Here is a 21,959-nt window from a genome sequence, read left to right as displayed (position 1 = left end):
AGAAACTTACAGGATACATTTACATAGTCTTCCACTGTATGTAAATGTATGCTTTTTTTAAGAGCACACTTTTAATCGATTTTTTAAACTTGTGTAAAGGCAAGTCTAAAATTGTTTGTGGAATTTTATTGTGGAGTTTTTTATTATACATGTTTTGAATGGCAGACAAGGCACAATCCTTACCATACACGGTCTTGCCGTAGGCGGTTAAGTTGCTGAGTTGCATCATAACTCGTTAATTGTTCGTGTTAACTGTTATCTATACAGATGTGGTAATTACGATTAGGTACTGAGAATAACTATGTTTTGCTCAACTATGCAGGAAAAAAATTATGTTCTTGTTCTGTTGCTAAGTTTTTAATTGAATCAGTAGGTAGGTAGGTAGGATTCTTAGGTAGGTACGTGAATGAATAGGTAGGTTAGGTTAGGGGAAACTTGTAAAGTTTCTGTGAAAATAATTAGTTAAAAGCCATTACGCACGGTCGACTAGTCGCCGGCGACTCAGTCTAAAGCCTAACTAGAAATTATCAGAATCAATGCCCTACGTATAAGTCCTACCCGCAAATTGCTAATGTGCGTGGCCGCCATTTTAGTGACGTCAGCACTAGACTGAGCTGATGGTACCTATATTTTTGTTTCGGCTGACGTCAAAATGACCAGCCAGACCAGAAGACATGGTTCCAGCGCAATAGCAATTTGCGGGACTTATACGAGTGGGTAGGGCATACCGCATAGGGCAACCTACTAAGTTTTCAAGTAAACAGGATCGAAATAAATAGTTTTCATAAGTTCTGGTGGCTATAGAATACCCTGGCCCAGTGGTAAACACTGTGGTCTTATTAAAGTCAAACTCAACTCAAACTCAAACTCAAATTATTTATTCGGAATTGGTAAAATTTTACGCTTCCTGATTGTCAATTTTTTTTTATTTGTACGATGATATGATATAGTGGTGATAATTAATACCTACCTAATTAAAACTAAAGCTACGAGGGTTCCAAACGCGCCCAGGTCTGAGAAGAGCCCACAACAAACTCAGTCATTTTGTACGGACTAAAATGTACATTGTAAAGTAGGTACCTATGTACTACACTGTTTGCAAATGTCAGATTAATATTCGCGACATGAAGCCATGCTGAGCACATAGCATCTTACGTCTATCGCCATATTCGAACTCTATTTGGCGTCTTGTTATTGATTGTATTTCAATTTTGATTATATTTTTATCACTGCAGCCAGACCCTCGTCAATTGTTCTACGACTCAGTACTCAGACTCAGACTTAGACTGCCACTTACCCAGTGCTTTATTTGTTTCATCATTACCTAAGTAGGTACCTCGAATATAGCCACCTGACGAAAATGTCCAGCTCATTAAATAATGACCAATGCTACTTTGGTTTGGCTATGCGCTAACGTTCCAACTTTGCCACTCATTGATCGTGCAAAATGGCGAAAAAAACACCCGAGTACGGAACTCGCGGAACCTCTTGTCCGGTTTTTGAAGAGTTCTTTCACATTTACTGTATATTCTTGTCTGTCGGTTGCAGCTGAAGGTGGGCGGCGGCGGCGTGCGCTCGTGGCGCGCGGTGGGCGGCGCGCACGGCGGCGAGTTGTCCGTGTTCTGCTGGTGATGCGTCCCCGACACCTGCCCAGGAAGCACAGGTACTCATCACTGTCAACAGACACGCGTCCACTGCTGGACGGTTGCAGCTGAGGGTAGGCGGCGGCGGCGTGCGCTCGTGGCGCGCGGTGGGCGGCGCGCACGGCGGCGAGTTGTCCGTGTTCTGCTGGTGATGCGTCCCCGACACCTGCCCAGGAAGCACAGGTACTCATCACTGTCAACAGACACGCGTCCACTGCTGGACGGTTGCAGCTGAAGGTGGGCGGCGGCGGCGTGCGCTCGTGGCGCGCGGTGGGCGGCGCGCACGTCGGCGAGCTGTCCGTGTTCTGCTGGTGATGCGTCCCCGACACCTGCCCAGGAAGCACAGGTACTCATCACTGTCAACAGACACGCGTCTACTGCTGGACGGTTGCAGCTGAGGGTAGGCGGCGGCGGCGTGCGGTGGGCGGCGCGCACGGCGGCGAGCTGTCCGTGTTCTGCTGGTGATGCGTCCCCGACACCTGCCCAGGAAGCACAGGTACTCATCACTGTCAACAGACACGCGTCCACTGCTGGACGGTTGCAGCTGAGGGTGGGCGGCGGCGGCGTGCGGTGGGCGGCGCGCACGGCGGCGAGCTGTCCGTGTTCTGCTCTGGTGATGCGTCCCCGACACCTGCCCAGGAAGCACAGGTACTCATCACTGTCAACAGATGCACGTCCACTGCTGGACATAGGTCTCTTGTATGGACGTCCACACACCACCATCCAGCGGCTTCCTGTGACTCGTTTGATGTAGTCTGTCCAGCTATTGGGGGGTGCTCCAACCTCCAACGCTGCGCTTTCCGGTTTCAAGTCCCCATTCTATTCGTCGTCCACCTTGGTACCCTTGCACAGGTACAACTGGACATTTTTAGGGTTCCGTACCTCAAAAGGAAAAAAGGAACCCTTATAGGATCACTTTGTTGTCTGTCTGCAGTCCGTCGTGTCTGTCAAGAAAACCTATAGGGTACTTCCCGTTGACTCGTGAAATTTAGCATGTAGGCAGATCTTATAGCACAAGTAAAGGAGTAAATCCGAAAACTGTAAATTTGTGGTAAAGCTGTTTTTGTAAGATTTCAGTAACTGATGCATGATATAATATGTACCTACAAGGCATATATGCTGAGCTGCGGGAACCTTTTTCGGGTTGTGCTGCACTGGTGCACATGACAGTTTATTCAGGTGCTTCTTCCGCTTGACGAATTTTGGCTTCAATGCTGGCTTTAAAGGGTGGAAGCACCGGGATGACCAACCCTTAGGTGCACTCAACTAATGGCGTGCAGATGTAGAGGCAAAAGCATTGCTTATACCCCCTAAGCTCAATTCTCAATTTTAATTATTATGACCTGTCGGCTGTCAGTAAATAGGTACATACTCCTGACGATCTCCCTGGCGCAGTGGTTAGCGCTGTTGTCTTATTAGTGGGAGGTCTCGGGTTTGATTCCCGGCAAGTATTTGGAATTCTATAATTTCCTGGTCTGGTCTGGTGGCTTCGGCCGTGGCTATATACCACCCTACCGGCAAAGCCGTAACACCAAGCGATTTAGCGTTCCGGTACGATGCCGTGTAGAAACCAAAGGGGTGTGGGTTTATTAAAAAACTGCCATACTCCTTTCAGGTTAGTTCCAGGCTTCCATCTTAGACTGCATCATCACTTACCTGGGATTGCAGGCAAGGGCTAACTTGTATCTGAATTAAAAAAATTAAAAAAACTAAGTACCTACCTAACTAATGCCTAGTTTTCCTTTAAACCCATGTGATGTGTCGCGCAACTTACAAAATAAACGTTTTTCTTTGTTAATTTGTAATGTGTTGTGTTTGTTGCAGAGCGCCGCGCAGTCGCCGGCTCATATCAGGTTAAAGCGACTCGGTGCGCCGTCCGAGTGTTCGAGTTCCTTTAATTGCACTCAAATAATGATCAAAGTACAAACTTACTAATACTATTATATCGATCGCGTTCGCCGCATTCGCCGACCGAATGTAGTTTTTGGAAATATTTACTCGTTTTGAATACTGTGTTAAATTATTGCCACTCGTAATCGGTTTCGGATGTTTGTATTAGTAGTCGGAGTCCCGGAGGCGACACGGGACGCGAGACGCGACGCGTGGCCATCGGTAGTTACATAAACAAATTCTATTATTTAGTCGTCGGGACGACGCGGTGTCGTATCTATGGAGCACTCGACGCGACGTCGACGTGACGAATTTTGGAGAAGAATTTCACGGGATGCGGGTTTCTTCTCCGAGATTTTTGTACACGATTTTGACACAAAAAAAATATACTTTTCAGACAAAAGTATATCTGTAGAATAAAGTTAAACTTACATTTAATATAGCTGTCCTAATAATTATATATGTATGTGGTTTTAGTTGTAACTGTACGTAAGCGCGAACCCCCGTATGACTCGCGTCAGACGAAACCCGCATCGCGTGGATCGGACTATAGGAGGTGACGTATCAGTAGAATCGCCTCGGCTTTTGATCTCGAATCGCGCAGCGGCTCGATGCTGGCGCCTCCCCGACTCTAGCGATCGAGTCGCGCGCGATTCCATAATAGATTATCAAAATATTTTTATCATTTTTAAAATGTCAATTGATATGAACGCGATGCGCTGCCTTTTGTGCAATATGGAAGGAATTCATGAGATGTTTAAACATGGAAGCTGGGGGCGTGGTTGCGTCGTCCGGCCGGCGCGTGTAAAGGAACGTTTTGCAGAACAGCGCGGGAAACGCAACGACGCCTCCCTCCTGTCAATGTGACAGATGATAGAGACGGTATTGGCGCGCTCGTCGTTTGTACAATATATTGGTTGTACCTAGTTGTAACTTATGTTAGTAGTTTATTTAGCAGGGCTAATTCTGTTACTCTTGTTGTGTTATAAACGAAAATGAAAAAAAAATATAATAAAAATGTGGTGCGAGTGGATACAAGTGAATTTAACGATAAAGACATTTAACAAATTTTCAAATTAATACGATAAAAGTACTAAGACTTTTTTAAAAATCGCTTGGATAAAGATTGTATGTACATAGTATTAAGTTACGTAGGGTTCTAAGGGGTACTTCCGACTGTCACATCGAGCGAGCTGCACAACTGCGGTATGCATCGACTTGGAATTATTAATTTATCACCTTGCAATCATCGTATTTCATCGATTTACTGCAAGAACTCATTAATTGCACAAAATCAAGTAGGTAAATACAGTTTATAAAACCTTTTTATAATTATTGTAGGTAAATACAGTTTATAAAAACCTTTTTAGTTTTTATAATTGTTCATGAACAGTTCTTTAAATTATTCAGACTGTTGTACTTAGTTAGTTCTACATCGTCAAGACGAGTTCTATGCGTATAAAGAACATATAGTTCACAGTTGTTGTAAACTGTAATAATGATTTTTTTGCAATTACTGAGTTCTTGCAGTAAAAGCGGACTGAAATATGAAAGTTCCACGGTTCAAACCAAGGATGTTACGGATTTCGCGTCCGCATCGGTTCGATCGAACCCTGGTTCAAACAAAACCCGTTGCACGAAGTACGTCATTGATGACAACGCATGCTTCAACGACATCTGAAGTTGAGAGTTGCTGGATAATATAAGTACCTACATTACGCGGCGGAAATAATGTACATCAGCCTTTAGAATGTCATTTCGGCTTTGTAGAGCGTTGACTCTGTCACTCATACCCATATGACGTTTTGTCGGTCTCACCGACCGAGTCAGTGCTCTACAAATCTGTATATCCTTCTAAAGGTCGATGTATATTACTTTCGGCCGCGTACTGTACCGCTACTGTTCGCGATGGGCGAGCTCAGTGCTAGTCGGAGCTACACCTCACGTGCAGACTTAGATGTAGTAGGTATAACAAATTGTATGGCGGAGGCGCCTGGCGCCTGCTCTTTTGTTAACATTTCATTTGTGTTACTTTTATTTTCGCTAAACGTTTCGTTACTGACTCATCTGTGTTTCCGACTTGTGAGACATGTCTGCGAGCCGCATAACGCCCGGTATCTATCTAAGCGGAGAGGAGAGGAGATGCGTTTAATCGACCAATCAGATTCAAAATAGATGACCTGAAATAATTATCACGTCATTTTTTAAAAACAGGATTGGTTGGAGGAGGAGCGAAGAGATGTGTACAGTATACACATCTCTTCGCTCCGCTTAGGTGGATACCGGGCCTAAGGGCGCCTACAAATTTGTCGCAAAGTGCCGCGCGGAGGCAGCGATGCGTTGTAAAGCCATATACTTAAATAAAAACGCGCGACGTGCTTGCAGTGAAATTATATACACGCTGCGTCCGCGCTGAATTTTGCGGCAAATTTCAAGACGCCAAGGGTATCAGCACGCGTCACGAAATTTAGAGTAAAAATCTATAATCAGTGGGTCTATCGCGATATCAGTAATAAACTAAATTATGAATCCTAATGGCGGCGCCACATGCTTGCAACACAGACCAAACAACAAGCATTTACATTGTACCGACAAGAAATATTGCACATCGAACTTTAGAAAGAGATAATGGTTTCGTAGAACGTTATGTCTGTCGTTGAAACCGACGAAACTTCACTTAGATATGAGCGAGAGAGACGACGCTCTACGAAGCAGAAATCTTTTTCTAAAGTTCGATATGCAATATTTACTGATTGTAATAGGAATCATTCCTTCCCAAAATCCAAGTAAGTATGCACTGCACTTACAACTATATTTAAATTTCGTGACGCGATCTATCCTATGAGTTTTGTTATAATTGACTCACGTCTGCGTTGAGAAAATATACTTAGGTACCAACTTAATAATTCGTTCAGCGCTCGTAGCGGTTACGAATTAAGATGAGAAATACAACACTTGTCATACAAATTACGCAGGAGCAGGCGAACAAAACGGCGTAATTGCATAAAATAACTACATTTTACAAGAGCAAAAAACTGAAAGAAAGCTTCTGAAACTGAAATCACGAATTTCGGACCGACTTTTACCGCAGTTTTGTCTTCGATTTGTGTACAGTGGGCCAAAAACGTCCAGATTAAAGAAATACTTAAAAGACTTATTTTGATCAGAAGTGTAATCACGCCGTTTTGTTGACCAGCTCCTCAGAAAGGTACGCTTACACGGGCAATGGAAATTCCGCTATTCGAGGCAATTTAGTTGTCACGACTATAATGGAGCCAGCAAAAGCTGAAAATTTCAGCAATGCTATGCGAAATAATTGATCCAGATTGATCCATACGTGTTGCCGAGCAACAATTGTTTAAAAAATTGCCCATGTCAGCGCACCTTTACTGTTAACGCAGTGATTGCGAGCTAACGTTTTCAAACTCATAATAGCCCTTCTGATTTTACTTTTTTTGCTGTCAAATTATAATTTAATATCAATTTTTTTACCATGTCTACTTAAATATATGAAATCTTATTTCTTTGCTACTACTAAATGCGAAATTAGTTTAGGAAGGAACGCAAGGCGTTTTAGATACATGATAATATACTTAACAAAAATATTTGGAAATAAATTTTTACACTTTTGTCTACTTTATAAAAATAAATCATAGTGCAGAAATAATACAAGAACTGTGGGTGTACCATCAACTATACCTACTTGCATTGTTGCAAAACAACAATCGAAAGAATCGAGCAATCGATTTGTCTTTTTAAAAAAATAACTTCTTATAAATAAAATATAAAATAGCATCAATCACCGTCAAGCACGTAAATGCTTGACTCAAGCATCAAGCAAGCATTGTAAACGGGCAAAATGCTTGGCTCAAGCAGAAATCTACCTACGTGCTTGACCGTCTCGGAAGGTCTTAATAGCAAAAGTTGATAGTAGTCCCACAGTTCAGTTTCACATTTAGTGGCAGCAAATTATTAAGATTGGTTTAGGGCTCTTTTGTGGAGACGTGGTGCGTTGCTCGTCGCGCGGTACGTTGCGTCGCGCGTCGTACTACGCCATATAACAGGCAAACGGTTTTTGGCCATCGACGCGCAATGTACCGCATCTCCAGAAGAGAATCCGTACTGACAGCAAACCTGGCTTGCAGCGATGCGCGCTGCGACTACCATCGGTGATATATTATTTACAAGATGATTTATATTATGTTTTATATACTGAATTAACATGCGTAATAAAGAGTGAGCAATGGCACATCTTATATTGTTGTTTTATTGAACCTTTCCACAGAAATTGAGCCAGGTCAAAGATTAGATTATTAAATTCCATTACAAGTTAGCCCATAAGTGATGATGCAGTCTAGGTGGAAGCGGGCTAACTTGCTCTTGTCATTGTACTTATAATTTATGAAGTACTCGTGAAAAAGCAAATGAGGCCAAATTTGACTGAATGACAGTCAAATGAGTCCAAACCAAACTGAGCGACACGCACTCCATAACAGATGTGTACACTGTGCGTGTACACTCACACAAACATGACCAAACGGTCTTCGTGAAATAGAACATCTGGTACCAATTAAACTAAAAAAGTTTTGTGTAGGTAATAAGTAATAGTAATAACTGGATCAGAAAAATTTATCGAAACAAAGTAAAGGTAAATTAAAGACTGTGTACATGACAAAATAGCATCTTTATTGAAATTACTCCGCCACAAATAAGTATGAAATACTTTTGAGACTCAGTGAGTGAATGAGGCTCAGAGAGTGATAGTTTATACCTACAACTAATAATGTTAACTAATAACGCTTTACGCCAGCACATACTTAACATAATGTCTCAGACCAAATTGTCCGAGAAACAGTAGTTTGTACAATGCAATCAGAGCAAGAATAGGAAAGTCAATGACCTCGATCTGTTAAAAAACGTATTTTATTTATTTGTTTGTACCAAAAACCTAAAAAATAAACATTTAAAGCATGTGCACAAGAATAACTTTATCTCTATAAAATATTTCTAGGTTTGCAAGAAATGTTACTTTGCATTATATTTATAATATTTTAGCGTTTAAACGAATATGTTTTGCATGAAGTTTTTTTTCTACATTAATTTTTCCTACATTAAAATTTCGTGAATTCTTACAGTAAACCAGTAATTCAGTATTTTTATTGAAAACTAGCTGCCCTGGCGAACTTCGTTCCGCCTAACAGTCGATTCAAATTTTTTTAATTTTTCTTTTCGTAAGAACCATCCTCGTACTTCAAGGAATATTATAAAAAAAGAATTAGCGAAATCGATTTAGCTGTTGTCGAGATTTGCGATGAGCAACACATTCAGTGATTCATTTTTATTTTATAGAAGATATATTCACAACGAAGACATTTTAATATGGCGAAAAGTCATTCCTATTTTTATTTTGATCGCATAGTAGAATGACATCTTCTACAAATATCAAAATTCACTATTATCTTTTTATTCTGTCTAATAATACGTAGTCGAAGTAAAAATAAAAGGTTTGTACACTCAAGTATTTGTTGATAATTTAGAAACTGGGCAGAAAATTAAAGGTTTCGTGACAAAATTGCGCTTTACTGCGCTCTCATAGATTTGCGCTTTACTACGCTCTCATCGATTTGCGCTTTACTACGCTCTCATCGATTTGCGCTTTACTACACTCTCATCGATTTGCTACGAATCATCGATGCTAAGAGATCTTGGAATAGGAACCCAACATGCAATAGTAAATGCAAGCAAAACTTATTTAAAAAAAATTGAGAACCAAAAGAGTCTTCTTCTTTAAACTTAAGTATTTATATTAGAAATCGAATTTACGTCAGTAGAAATAGAACATTGATCCATTTTAATATAGATTGAGATCGCTTTCTGGATTTTTCTTTGAACCAGAAGCGTAAACAAAAACTAATATGGCTTAATTGTTATTGTCATAAAATAACAATAAAAAGATTTCACTTATCTAAGAAAACCAGTGCAATATTCACAGTTAAATTACGCCATTTTTCTTTTCAACAACACTAAAGTATTTCAGTAAAGTCAAAGATTTCGTCACCGACTTCGGAGTTTTCTCCGTGACTGAACTTCTCCTGGTGGGTACATTGTCTTTAGGACTGAGTGGTGCAACTTGACTAACTTTTTCAACGGTTTCTGCGGGTTTCCCCTTTTTCTCGCGAACCATTAATGTCAACCAATCGGTAGTTTCCTGTTTTTTCTTCACGGGCGACATCAGTCTCAAATGTGGTGCTTCGCCGTCCAGAACGAAGTTGGGCAAGTTTTTAGTCGGCGTAGTAAAACTTACGACTCTCACTTTAGTCGGGGATACTTTGACGGGAGTTCGGTGCGGTATTGTACTCGAGGATATGGCTTTTGGGCTTTTGGCTGAGAGAATTTTGCAAGTTCTCTTCTCGTAACTTTTCGTTGGGGACATGAACGATGTTCCGGCTTTCGGGGTGTAATATGTCCATTCTGGGGACTTGGGGCTGGGGTCTGGGTCTAAATGTATCGTTTTGCGAGGTGTACCGCAATCTGGAGAAACTTCTGTGGAGTGTCTCTGACGCTTGATGCCAGCCGGCAAAAGTTGCTCTTCACAAATGCACGGCATGTCTAGTTTGAGTCGTTTAGTCATGGTCGCAACCTCTTCGTCGGCGTCTTTCGTTGCGGTCATCAGGTCTGCGAGGCAGCGTTTAGTTTTCCTCGTGCTGGTCTCTTGGGACCGCGCGCGTTTGGCGCTGTACGAGCTGGGGGTTCTTATCGTGCGTTTTAGCGACTTGGGTGTTTTGTCCAATCCCCCCCACTGAGGGAGGCTTGTGGTATCAGCGCGCGGCACCGTTTCCGCTTGCCCCTCCAAGTCCACATCAGTTTCAGGGAACTCGCGGCCTATTCTCCATATTTTGTGCTTGGCGTCGTCGCTGCAGGTCACCACTTTCATGTCTTTCTGGCACCACGCGGCGCAAGTGACCTCTGCGCGATGTCCCGCTAACTTTACGACCGGGTGGGAATATTTGACATTCCAAATATATGCGTTTTTATCACTGCTTCCACTAACTAAATACATACTATCCGGGCTTAAACTAGTTTTTATGTAGAATGTATTGTTTTCGTGGCCGACGTATCGTCGTTCCGGTAGCGAGTTGTAGGTGGAGATATTGAAGCAGTATATGACGTTGTCCATGCAGCTGGCGTACAGGCGAACTCTCGCGTCATCTATTATCAAATTCGTGTAACCGTTTTTAGTGGAACTGCCGCAGTACGGGATGGAATGTTTGGGGAGAGGTTCTTTCTTGTAAATATTGTAGTTCTTCCTCAAATCCCAAACTTTGATGTTGCCGTCGCATTCGCCGCAAGAGAGCAGGGTTGAATCGTTTTGGAACACGAGGCCGGTGATGCTTATAGCTCTTTGGTTGTCGAAGCGCGGTCTCTTTCCGTGTGAGCCGGGAGTTTTGGGGGTGAAACTGGAGTGGCAGTTCATCAAACAGTTGTCAGGTTTGAGGACGATGGACGGTTGGCAGTTGGTCCTGATGTCCCAGATCAATATGTGGCCGTCCCTAGCGCCCGTCGCAAACACGGATGGGTCCGTGGGGCGGAACATCGCAGTTTTGACGGATCTAGTGTGGTGGGAGAATGTGAGGACGCATTTCGGCGATGACTGCGACACATCCCAGAGGCAAGCTGTGTGATCACCTGCAGATGAAAACATTTCGCTTTTAACAAAAACTGGCGCCGCAACAGGACCCAATCACGCATGGTAGACTAGTCGACCGGCGACTCAGTCGACGGCAACCGTCAACAGTTAGTATCTGTAATTTAACGTACCCGAGACAGTGACAAAGTTCATATGGTGCGGCATCCAAGCCAGGTCGAACACTGCATTGCTGTGGCACTGGAACACTTCCAGTGAGCTTGCGCTCCTCGCTGTGGATGTGTCCTGGAAACAATCCTCAAAGTCAAAGTCAAATGGTTTATTCAAAGTGTAAGCCTAGCTTAGGTTAGGACGTCCGCCTTCTAATCAGAGGTGTGGGGTTCGATGCCGGGCATGCCTCTAACTTTTCAGAGTTATGAGCATTTAAACAAAATGCTATTCCATAAACGAGTACTTTGATGATAAATTATAATAAACTTTCAAAATTATAAATTTACTTGTTTTAGATTCTTTTAAATATATGTAAGCAATAATATATTATTATTGTAATGTTCTTTAATATTCTGTTCTGTAAGACTTTATGTAAATTTATGTTTCTGCAAAATAAAGAAATTGAACTGAATTGAATTACATGTCACAAGTTTTTAGCTTGTAGATGAACTGAGTCACAACCCTGTAATTTTGGTATTAGCTGTAGAATGTTGACCCACAACCGAATATTGAAATAAACATTCAATTATATTTTTCATAGGCAATCTCATACATGAAAAAGTACCTAGTTCTTTTTTCTTTACCTACTTTTTTGGAAAGGAGTGTATTTACCTGTATAACCACTCGGCCATCCTCGTTGGCGAGAGCTAGGGTATGTTCGTAGCCGGCGGCTTCAGAAAATCGACAAGCAAATATCGGCGGGTCCACTTCAAACATCAACATCAGAGGATCGCGTCCCAGCCCGTAGAACGACTCCTCCTTGTGGACCACGAGCCTCTTCAGGACATTGTCGTAGTTGAACCGGGAATCTAGAAAATACCGCGCGAAAATTCACTGTCTAATATGAGATATAAACGCAAAAGTGAATGATAAATCATATTATATACTTACATATTCCGAGTTGACGATCGATAACATTTTGTATATCATTCATTTTCCAGAGAAGATAAGAAACATTACGCGTTAAATAATTATAGAAATAATTCAACAACTTTTTACCCGCAATTTTCGTGCTTCTCGACAATTTTTTTTGACATTGACAAATTTTTGACAGTTCACTTCACTTAGTCCGTAGATAGAATAATAGGTAGATGTAAGTTCTGTGTAACCGCGTATGAGATAGCGATAGCAGGACGTAACGATGAGTAACACGACAATTATTATTACCATTGTTTAGTAGTCAATATTTGTATTAACCGATCAACAATATTTGTATTAAACGTTTTTAATGTGAAAACAAGTAAATAACTCATGAGAATTACGCCACAAATTCTCAAAGTTTGTTTTGCAATTTCTTGTATGTAAGTTGTATGTATTCTTGAAAAAAACCAGTTACACGATACGGGACAAAAATAGGTTAGCTGCGTCTCTGTTTATCACATTATTAACTTTATCTGTGCTCTCTTTTTAGTGCGAATGAGAAAGCAAACGTTCCTGCATCTACCTTTATTACTCTATCTACGACACGTCTTAGTCATATCCACAGAATGAGACTGAAGATTAGCAGAATGAGCAGTACAGTTGTCACGGGTAACATTGTAAACATATCAATCGTAAGTTTCAAATATTTTAAAAAATTAAATAAAAACCGGCCAAGTGCGAATCAGACTCGCACACCAAGGGTTCCGTACTAAAATCGTATTTTAAAAACTATGATGCATAAAATTGATTTCTCAGCACCAACAATTAGATGTTTTTAATATTAGTATAATGTGAATTTAATCAATTATATATATTATCTTACTTCTGACTCGGTATGCGATTTGCCGTTGCTGTAAGCATACCTAGGATATTGTTCAATAAATCAATATAGAGATTGCGTTTGAGACTCTGGGCCCATGGTCATCGGACACGAAAGCTTTTATAAACGTCGTGTCCCAAAAGCTGATCCACGCGTCTGGTGACCCAAGAGCTGGTGCTTATTTCGCTCAACGGTTGACCCTTGCCGTTCAGCGAGGTAATAGCGCCAGTGTTTTGGGCACAATGCCCATAAATGACCATTTGGACGGCGTATATTTTTTGTAAGTATAAAATTTTTAGTGATAAGTTTTTTCTGTATGTATAATATACTATACAGTGCTAAAGTTTTAAATAAATGTACACTAATATAGAGATAAAAAAAAATATATAAAAAATAAATAAAAATTGTCGCAGAATGCAAAGGCAAAGCCCTTTCATAATATGATACCCCACTTGATATAGTTATCTTACTTCGAAAATTGAAAATACTAACTATAAGTTCATAGGTCATTTCGTGTGTTATTTATATCACCCCTGTAGGTTTCTTGACAGACTGACTGTCAGACAGACAGACAGACAACAAAGTGATGCTATAAGGGTTCCGTTTTTCCTTTTGAGAAATATTGATTTTGCAGCACCTGCAGCACCGAGTTTCAGTTTCGTCTTTCGTCTACTTGTTTAGTAAGTCTATAGTGACGACTGTAATGCATAGAGTATAGCTGTAATCTGTGAACACCAAGAACTGCTGTCTCTGCTGTGATGTCTTTGGAACTAATAAAAAAAAATTAAAAAGCTTTGCTGTGATTGTGCCGTAATGTTTCCTTTTATTTTTAATTAATCTCAATTTATAATAATCCCCTTTAAGTACATAACGCTTTGATTTCAAAAATTTCGCGTGTTATTTTATCTTGGAAGTTAAATGTGACTCCTAATAAGATCCATCTTTACCTATATTGACTCTTGTGACACTAGTGTTTCGTCGTCAGGTACCATTCTCAGTTGACCAGTTTTGCGAAAACTACGTCGAATTTCATGAAATTAGTGAAGTTGGTGTGTCTGTTCGTATTAGGAAATTGTAAAAACAAGTTTTGCCACAGTCAGAATCGTAAAAGTAAGTAAATTGATCAACTGTTCCCCTTCGTATTCCGTTCATGTGAAGACGGCGTCATATTGAAACATTTTGAGGTGTACAGCTGCAATAGCGTAATTTATTGAGTCTTCGCCCATTTGTTGAGTATTAGTTTTCGCCCCTAGCTTAGTTCGTGTGAAAATATGGTCAAGCTGTAACTTGTGTTACACTCAACCGATTTTAAGAAAACTGAGTTGTTCGTTTTGAGAACATCAATTAATTAATATAACAAATATACCTATGCAAAAGTCCAGTCTAAATTAGTTAAGTGATTTGTGGTACAAATAAAACTACAAATATTTTGCAGTTTGATTTTTGTACAGATGTAAATTATTATTGTTTTAATATGCTAAATAACCTGTATCTCATCTCATGATATGGCATGCATTCTGAAGTTTCTCTGACTGTGAAACTTTATTTTTATATGAGAAGGTGAGGTTGATGCTCAAAATATGTTGAATGTGCAGGTGCATGGAATGTGATGATGATGGGAGCGAGCAAGCCCGGGCCGCGCGCGGGCGCGGGATCAAGCGGAAGTGCGGAGCTGGTACTCCGGGCGTCGTGCGGCTGGCGTTCACCGCTGCAGTGCCTGGCGCGACTCCTGCGCGCTCGCCTCGCGCCCCGCCCGCGCCCCCCGCGCTCCGCCCTCCGCACCACGACCCTCCCTTTATGAGCAACATGGATGAGATATCGTACTGGATTTACACCAAGCGTGCCCCCTGCCTCTTCAACTATGACAATATCCTCAAAAAACAGTCTGAGCAGCCGCAGTGCTCCACGGCCAAACCCCCCAGTGTTAAAAGCGAAGATCGGGAGCCAGCCCCGAAAAAGAAAAAATTGTTAGATGAAGATTCAGTGTCATCAGAAAAGCAGCAGAATGTCTACTTTAAAACTCCACAGATTCAAAAGCCCAACCCCAACAGCTGCAAGTCTGACCGAGCCGACTCCGATGTAGACTTCAATATTAATTTGTCATCAGCACCAAAGAAATCTAAAAACATGAAGTCGCAAAAGAGTTGTCCCACAAGAGTGCCTAAAAAGAATAAAGTTTCCACGTCAACACCAAAAGTGGTGCAGTTGAGGAGAAGCTTGCGAACGGCTCAACAGAAATGGAATAACAGTACCCTCAATAGTTCCTTTGAAATATTCAACGCTAGCATCGTTAATGGTAAACAAGATGTTGTGGAGGGAGAGGACAAACGGTCGGACAAAGTGGTCACAAACAACCAGAGCAAGAGCAAGGTAATGTCGTCTAGAAAAGGAACAAATCACATTGTACCCAACGGTCAGTTCGAGGACTTGAGTGATGTGTCTGGTTTCACGGCCAATTATATCCGATCCACTAAAGTACACTCATCGAAAAGGCCACAAAAGTTGAGAAATCAAAACACTAGGACTCTGACAAAGCACTCAAAACGGAGATTGCAGGGCGACAAAATAATAATGTGCATAAACAAGTCTGTCAATACCGGGTTTCCAGACACTGCTGCATTGAACTGCAGCACCGATTCATCTCAAAATGCCGTCAAACTAGTAACAGTGAAAAGTCAGGAGCGGTCCACTGCGGTGAACAAAAGCACATCCATACTGAAATTCATGGAGACAAAGTTAGAAGGCAATAACAACACTAGCAAAAATAATAAACGAGAAAGTAAAAATAATTTAAATATTTCTTTCCAGTCCCGAAGCAGCGGTGCGTCCAGGTATCCCCGACGCCACAAAAACAACACGGAAACTCTCGAACCGAACTGTTCAACTAACATGGCTCTCTCCAAACCCAATGCCACCGGCAGGAGGTATAACATGCGTAAAGGGACTCTTAACGTAAATCGGAAGGAAAATTCAGAAGAAAAAGTAGTTTCCAGGACAAGAAGTGGAAGAAGAAAAGGTGTGAAATTAGATGTCGAGGAAACCAACGCTTCAGTGTTGCAGTTGAATAGTTTCATGGAGCCAGTCACTTCCAGTCCGGCGGTGAACGTGGCCTCGCCAGACACCAAGAGCACCAGGAAGGACAACGCCTCGTCCAGATGTCTCCGCAGCCGGACAGTTAATAGGGATAAAATAGGACAATTTTACAAGGAATCGTCAAGTGAGGGTAGTGATACAAAACTTTCCGGTGGCATGCCGTGTGCCTTGGAACAATCCACACCAAAATGTGTAAGAAAAGTTAAAAAGTCAGGGGGCAAAACGGGACAGTCCGTCAGCAGAGACTCCGTGAGGGACAAGAGTGGCTTTGCCGCTTGTTTCTCCGACAGTGACAGTGACAGTGCTCCGTTGAAACAGCGCAAGTTTTTCTGTTAGCATATTGAAACATTCATAGTTGTAATAGCTTTGAGCTTTATATGATAACTGAAGTTTTCCTCTGGTAGACATTTTTGGCGTACGTCATATTCTCTTGTATAAATATTGGGCCTGTCGGAGGCAGTTAGGTTTCGCGGCATATATTCCAGATATAAGACTCCACTATATTGTTGCATTGTCATTGACATTGAAGGTAGAAGACAAGATAGCATAGCACACCTTGGAATTTATTGTTTCGATATTTTTTATTATTTTTGCTTGTTTATTTAATAATATTTTTATAAATCCCAGTCCTGTCCATCAGCAGCACTTCTGCAATACATCTTTTTGCTCTGGCGATTGAACTATCTATATTATAAGACTTTATAAGTTTATCATCACAATATTATTGGCAATCAGCGAAGGATAAAACATAGAAAGAAGCATTCCTTGCATGGCATGTAAAAACTGCCATAGTCACTATAAATCGGCCACTCATGGCAGCGGCCAGTATCGCATGGCACATTACAAACCAATCATGAGCCTTTTTTAGCGTTTAAACTACCGTGAGTGATTTCCATTATAAATACTATCTGTCCCGGCTTACTCACGTGTGTAGTCGACGTTAGCCCGACTAGTTTCGAACCCATACGGGGTCCTTTTTCAAGGGAGTCCGTATGGGTTCGAAACTAGTCGGGCTAACGTCGACTACACACGTGAGTAAGCCGGGACAGATAGTATTTATAATCATGAGCCTGTTGCAACAATAAGAAACTTTCCAGGGCGTATTCTGTAAAAGCCTCAAAGATGGCGCTGTTCATGTTGTTGCTAGGAAAGTTATAGAATTTTTCTTAAATAATTGGTCTTGTGCTAGAGCATGTTTGTTAAATAACAAAAGCTGAGAGTTATTCAATTCAATTTAATACCCAATTATTGGCTTTTAGGTGTGCCAACTGGGCACGGATTGTTTCGCCAGTGTCACATTTATGGCACGAAAGAGATTGTTCGGTGAGAGATATTGTACAGTTGAATTTTGAGAATCTACAAAATAGTTAAGAAAATTGTTATGAGTCCCGCAAATTGTTATTGCGGTGCAACCATGTCACATTAACATCGAAAGGACGTGACTGATGACGTGATTTTGACGTCAACCGAACTAAAAATATACCATCAGCTCGAAACTTCAATCTAGTTCTATCTAGTTTCTACTTCACGTGACTAAAATGGCGACTACGCGCATTAGCAATTTGCGGTACGTATATTCATTATTTAGTTCCGTTTATAGAGACCTGAAACACTGCATTTATTTATTACTATATATACTACATGATACCTGTGACTGTTCGCACAAATTTAGGTTTTTAAAAGCCAGTGGGAAATTTTAAATTCAGGATAAAAGTTGCATTCTTTCTCTTTGGAAGGGCTTGACCAGCGCCATCTATGAAGCATTAAGGAACCCGCCTTGGAAAGTACCTCTACGCGGCGTAAAGTTAATTTTCATACTTTTATAATTGCTTAAGTTAATGTGTGCATCTTATCCCTCACTTACTCTATTGTCTGTCAATGCGACAAGAATGGTGGTCTACACGTAATATTATATTCTATTGATAACCACATGGTTTACAATTTACATAGGCACAACAATATTGGAAGATGTATGTTTGCTATGGCAAGTGTATTTTAAAAAGCCTTGTACTCATTGACCCAAAGTGTTTGGCCAATGCTGGTCGACTTGCCAACTTTTGTTGGTCTTCATACAAACATCATGCAAGCTTGGCACAATTGGGTTTTTCACTACTTTTGAATTTGGTAAATATTATTACTTTATTATAAACTAGGATGAAAATAATGACGTACGCTGAAAAGAAATTTAAAATCCAACAAAGATTTACAAAATTACAGGCATTTTAATTTTGGAGTGGGAGGGTCTTCTATTCCTTTCTCGCAAAACGAAAATTTGTATGAAACCGCACGAAGCTACTATGGCATTTGTCAAAATGACGTCATTATTCTATATTGCTATCTCTGTCTAATCAGAAATAATTAAATGCTTGTAACTTTTTTATTATTTGATCGATTTAATTAGTTTTTTCACTTTACGTCATTATTTTTATCCTATAGTTTATAAATAAAGTAATAACAAAGTTGGAGTCAAATACCCAATTTGCCAGCAGTCATGAACACATTGGGTCATTGTGTACAGGAGTAATGACAATCGGACTATCCCATATAAATGCTAGTGTTTATTAATCAGAGACACTTGATGTGATATTGATGTATTTATAACAAAGCTTGCTTTGAAACTAAATCTTTGTTTAGTGAAGGGCAAAGGCCACGTGCTGTATAGATATTAGATATGACCCACTTATAATTACAAAAATGTGTTATTAGTAACTACCTACAATGTTAACTTATTGGATTTAGGCGATAAAATGAATGTATATTATCCGCAAGTCCGCAGTGTGCACTGTGCATGGTTGATACTGGTACCGACAGTGGCGTGCACAGGATTTCAAGCCAGGGTATGCATTTAGGTATGAACTTATTTTCCGGCAGGTTTTAATGAAAAATAAGCACTGATTTTTTACAACGCGGGTAAGCAGTGCGTTTATGCCTCTATGAGCTGCACGCCACTGGGTACCGAATACCGATCTACCCCCGATCCGGTATTTGACAACTAGTCAAACGTCAAAACTGGCGCAGGTCTTGTTAGTGGGAGGTCCCGGGTTCGCTTCCTGGCAGGGGTTTGGAATTTTACAATTTCTAAATTTCTATTCTGCTCTGGTGGGAGGCTTCGGCCGTGGCTAGTTACCACCTTACCGGTAAAGCGTAGCGTTCCGGTACGATGCCATGTAGAAACCAACCCGTACCGGGTTTAATAAAAACTGCCATACCCCTTCCAGGTTAGCCCGCATAAATCTTAGGTTGCATCATCACTTACCACCAGGTGAGATTGCAGTCAAGGGCTAACTTGTATCTGAATTTAAAAAAAAAATTTTAGTGACTAGTATGTCTGCGGAGTATTGACCACTTTTTTTACTTCAATGCATTTTTTAAGCAAACCGAAAGATGTCCTAAGAGCCAACGGTGGCCTATGTGAAATGTTTTTATTTTCACCTGGGTAGTAGATTGCCTTATCAGTCCTAGCATTGAATACACTGTGGATTTTGCCTGTAACATTCTGAATATGTGAACACGAATAAAATTTGTGTATGATATTTGTATTATAAGTGCCATTGTATGCGACATAATGGTTGCTATACACATAGTCACCATTTAATTCGTAAATTCTATGTAGGTTTGACTTTCATTCGGCTCGCCCTATTGACAAATCGAAAGTTCGAAATCGTCTATATACAGCCAGGATGAACAAAAACATTGTAAAATAAAAATCGGTAGTATATTTATGTACTAATAATTTTTACGATAGTATTTTTACCTATATTTTAAGATTATTTAAAAATCTGAATAAAGTTTATTTTAAAATCGGAAGATTTAAAATAATCAATTTTAGTCCATTTTATAGTGTTTCGATATTCGATAATATACCAACGTTGGCAAGATGTACAAAGTCGTACCAAGGGTACTGTATCTAACTGTATAATGTTTTTATTTTTTATTTTTCAGCACTTATCTAGCCCTACAGGATTGTACCTAATACGCTAGTGTAACATTCATCTCAAAATCTTATATCTAATGTAATATTTAAAAAATCTATGAATCTTATCTAAATCAATTACTATCCTAACATATATACCTATTTATTTTCCATGTACCGAAATTGTAGTTACACAGTAGTAATGAATTAAGTTACATCCAAAATAAATACGAACCTAATCTAGTAATTATTATTTATTGCTATCATAACATAATATGTATGTGAGGGCAGTCCAAGCGGCCCTTTCGTCAAACTTTGATCTGTAATCTGCATAATATTACATCCGCTTGTATCGGCCGACCGCGCGGCAGTGCCGTGCCGACTATGTGTATAGCAATCCTAAATTTAAATCAATTGTATCTTTATTTGTACAACCGCAACACTATTGTTGTGTGTGTGTTAGGTCACATCTTGATTTAGAGTAACTATATATTAAACTCTGTTTATTTTGTATTAAATTTTTGTGTAATAAATACTTTCACTGTTTTTAAAGATTGTACTGAGTGTAAGAATATACCTGCATTCTGATTGGCTGACTCATTCAATGATGAATGATAGATACGACGACCTCCCTGGCGCAGTGGTGAGCGCTGTGGTCTTAATAGTGGGAGGTCCCGGGTTCGATTCCTGGCAGGGGTTTGGAATTTTATAATTTCTAAATTTCTGGTCTGGTCTGGTGGGAGGCTTCGGCCGTGGCTAGTTACCACCCTACCGGCAAAAGCCGTGCCGCCAAGCGATTTAGCGTTCCGGTACGATGCCGTGTAGAAACCAAAGGGGTATAGGTTTAATAAAAACTGCCATACCCCTTCCAAGTTAGCCCGCTATCATCTTAGACTGCATCATCACTTACCACCACGTGAGATTGCAGTCAAGGGCTAACTTGTATCTGAATAAAAAAAAAAAAAAAAAAAAGATAGCCTCCGAGTTCATTTGACATTGGTTGGTTCTACATTGCTTCTTTCTTGAGTGATAATAAAATGATTTTTTGGTAGAAAACCTTCAATGGATTAAAATTAAATGTCAAATGAGCTGTGGCTATCATTCATAGTTGAATACAGTACGCGGCAGGAAATATTGTACATCGACCTTTAGAAAGAGATAGCGGTTTTGTAGAACGCTGTCTCTGTTGTTGAGACCGACAAAACGTCACATGGGTATGAGTGACAGAGACAACGCTCTACAAAGCCGAAATCTCATTCTAAAGGTCGATGTACAATATTTCTTGCCGGCTACTGTACTGTGTCAGCAAATCACCCCGTTGATCAGCAGACAATAGGTCAAAAAATAAAAGCGGTAATAGCTTAGGGGTCGGGGGTTCGATCCCAGGCACCTCTTAATTTTTGGAGCTATGTGCGTTTTAAGCAACTGAGTATCACTTGCTTTAACGGTAAAGGAAACATCGTGAGGAAACCTGCATTGCCTGAATGTTTTCAAGGGTGTGTGAAGGTCTGCTAATTCGCACTGAGCCAGTATGGCGGACTATGGTCGAAACCGTTCTGAGAGGAGACCTGTGCTCAGTAGTGGGCCAGTGACGGGTTGATCATAAAGAGGATGATTCAAATCTCTACATAGTATAAAATAAAGTCGCTTCCCGCTGTCTGTATGTATGAACGCGTAGATCTTTTAAACTACGCAACGGATTTTAATGCAGTTTTCACCAATAGATAGAGTGATTTAAGAGGAAGGTTTATAGCTATAGAGTAATTCTCAAAAAATTAGAGATCCCTAGAGAAATCGAAATAATGTGAATTAGGTCGGAAAAAT

General features: G+C 40.6%; 3 protein-coding genes and 3 long non-coding RNA genes across 7 annotated transcripts in view; 5 read left to right on the top strand and 1 right to left on the bottom strand.

Moving 5' to 3' along the window:
* The window catches only part of Reph (Regulator of eph expression), a 67,466-nt gene extending 65,785 nt beyond the window's left edge, over positions 1–1,681 (top strand). Inside the window, exon 7 of the mRNA XM_034971224.2 lies at positions 1,549–1,681. Coding sequence (XP_034827115.2) covers positions 1,549–1,632 — 84 coding nt within the window. The 3' untranslated portion in view covers positions 1,633–1,681. The remainder of the gene's footprint in view (positions 1–1,548) is intronic.
* The window catches only part of LOC138402713 (uncharacterized), a 156,506-nt gene extending 135,819 nt beyond the window's left edge, over positions 1–20,687 (top strand). Inside the window, exon 2 of the long non-coding RNA XR_011237059.1 lies at positions 17,482–20,687. This is a non-coding gene — a long non-coding RNA (uncharacterized lncRNA). The remainder of the gene's footprint in view (positions 1–17,481) is intronic.
* The window catches only part of LOC138402711 (uncharacterized), a 483,214-nt gene that overhangs the window by 400,250 nt on the left and 61,005 nt on the right, over positions 1–21,959 (top strand). The gene's annotated exons all lie outside the window — the stretch shown is intronic.
* LOC138402710 (uncharacterized) lies at positions 2,177–5,749 on the top strand. Its single transcript, XR_011237055.1, has 3 exons — positions 2,177–2,291; positions 3,468–4,835; positions 4,875–5,749. It is a non-coding gene; the product is annotated as an uncharacterized lncRNA (long non-coding RNA).
* l(2)dtl (WD40 domain-containing protein denticleless) lies at positions 8,199–12,436 on the bottom strand. Its single transcript, XM_034970879.2, has 4 exons — positions 12,280–12,436; positions 12,001–12,197; positions 11,352–11,463; positions 8,199–11,219 (listed from the first exon to the last, which is right to left on the bottom strand). Exons 1-4 carry the CDS (start codon positions 12,320–12,322, stop codon positions 9,526–9,528), a joined length of 2,046 nt encoding a protein of 681 aa, XP_034826770.1. The 5' UTR covers positions 12,323–12,436; the 3' UTR covers positions 8,199–9,525.
* On the top strand, positions 13,887–17,080 carry LOC117984257 (uncharacterized). Of its 2 annotated transcripts, XM_034970881.2 has the most exons (3): positions 13,887–14,239; positions 14,725–15,499; positions 15,938–17,080. In XM_034970881.2, exons 2-3 carry the CDS (start codon positions 14,729–14,731, stop codon positions 16,556–16,558), a joined length of 1,392 nt encoding a protein of 463 aa, XP_034826772.1. In that variant the 5' UTR covers positions 13,887–14,239; positions 14,725–14,728; the 3' UTR covers positions 16,559–17,080. The 2 variants fall into 2 exon arrangements, with proteins under 2 accessions (XP_034826772.1, XP_034826771.1); XM_034970880.2 differs by having other exon boundaries at positions 13,888–14,239; positions 14,725–17,080.

The sequence above is a fragment of the Maniola hyperantus genome, chromosome 8, assembly GCF_902806685.2.
Source record: "Maniola hyperantus chromosome 8, iAphHyp1.2, whole genome shotgun sequence".
Classification (NCBI taxonomy): domain Eukaryota; kingdom Metazoa; phylum Arthropoda; class Insecta; order Lepidoptera; family Nymphalidae; genus Maniola; species Maniola hyperantus.
The sequence above is the reverse complement of the archived record's forward strand: the minus strand, read 5'-3'. Positions and strand labels throughout refer to the sequence as shown.

Excerpts from the sequence above, each read along its gene's own strand:
- LOC117984257 (XM_034970880.2), top strand. The coding sequence starts at position 14,729 with ATGGAATGTGATGATGATGGGAGCGAGCAAGCCCGGGCCGCGCGCGGG.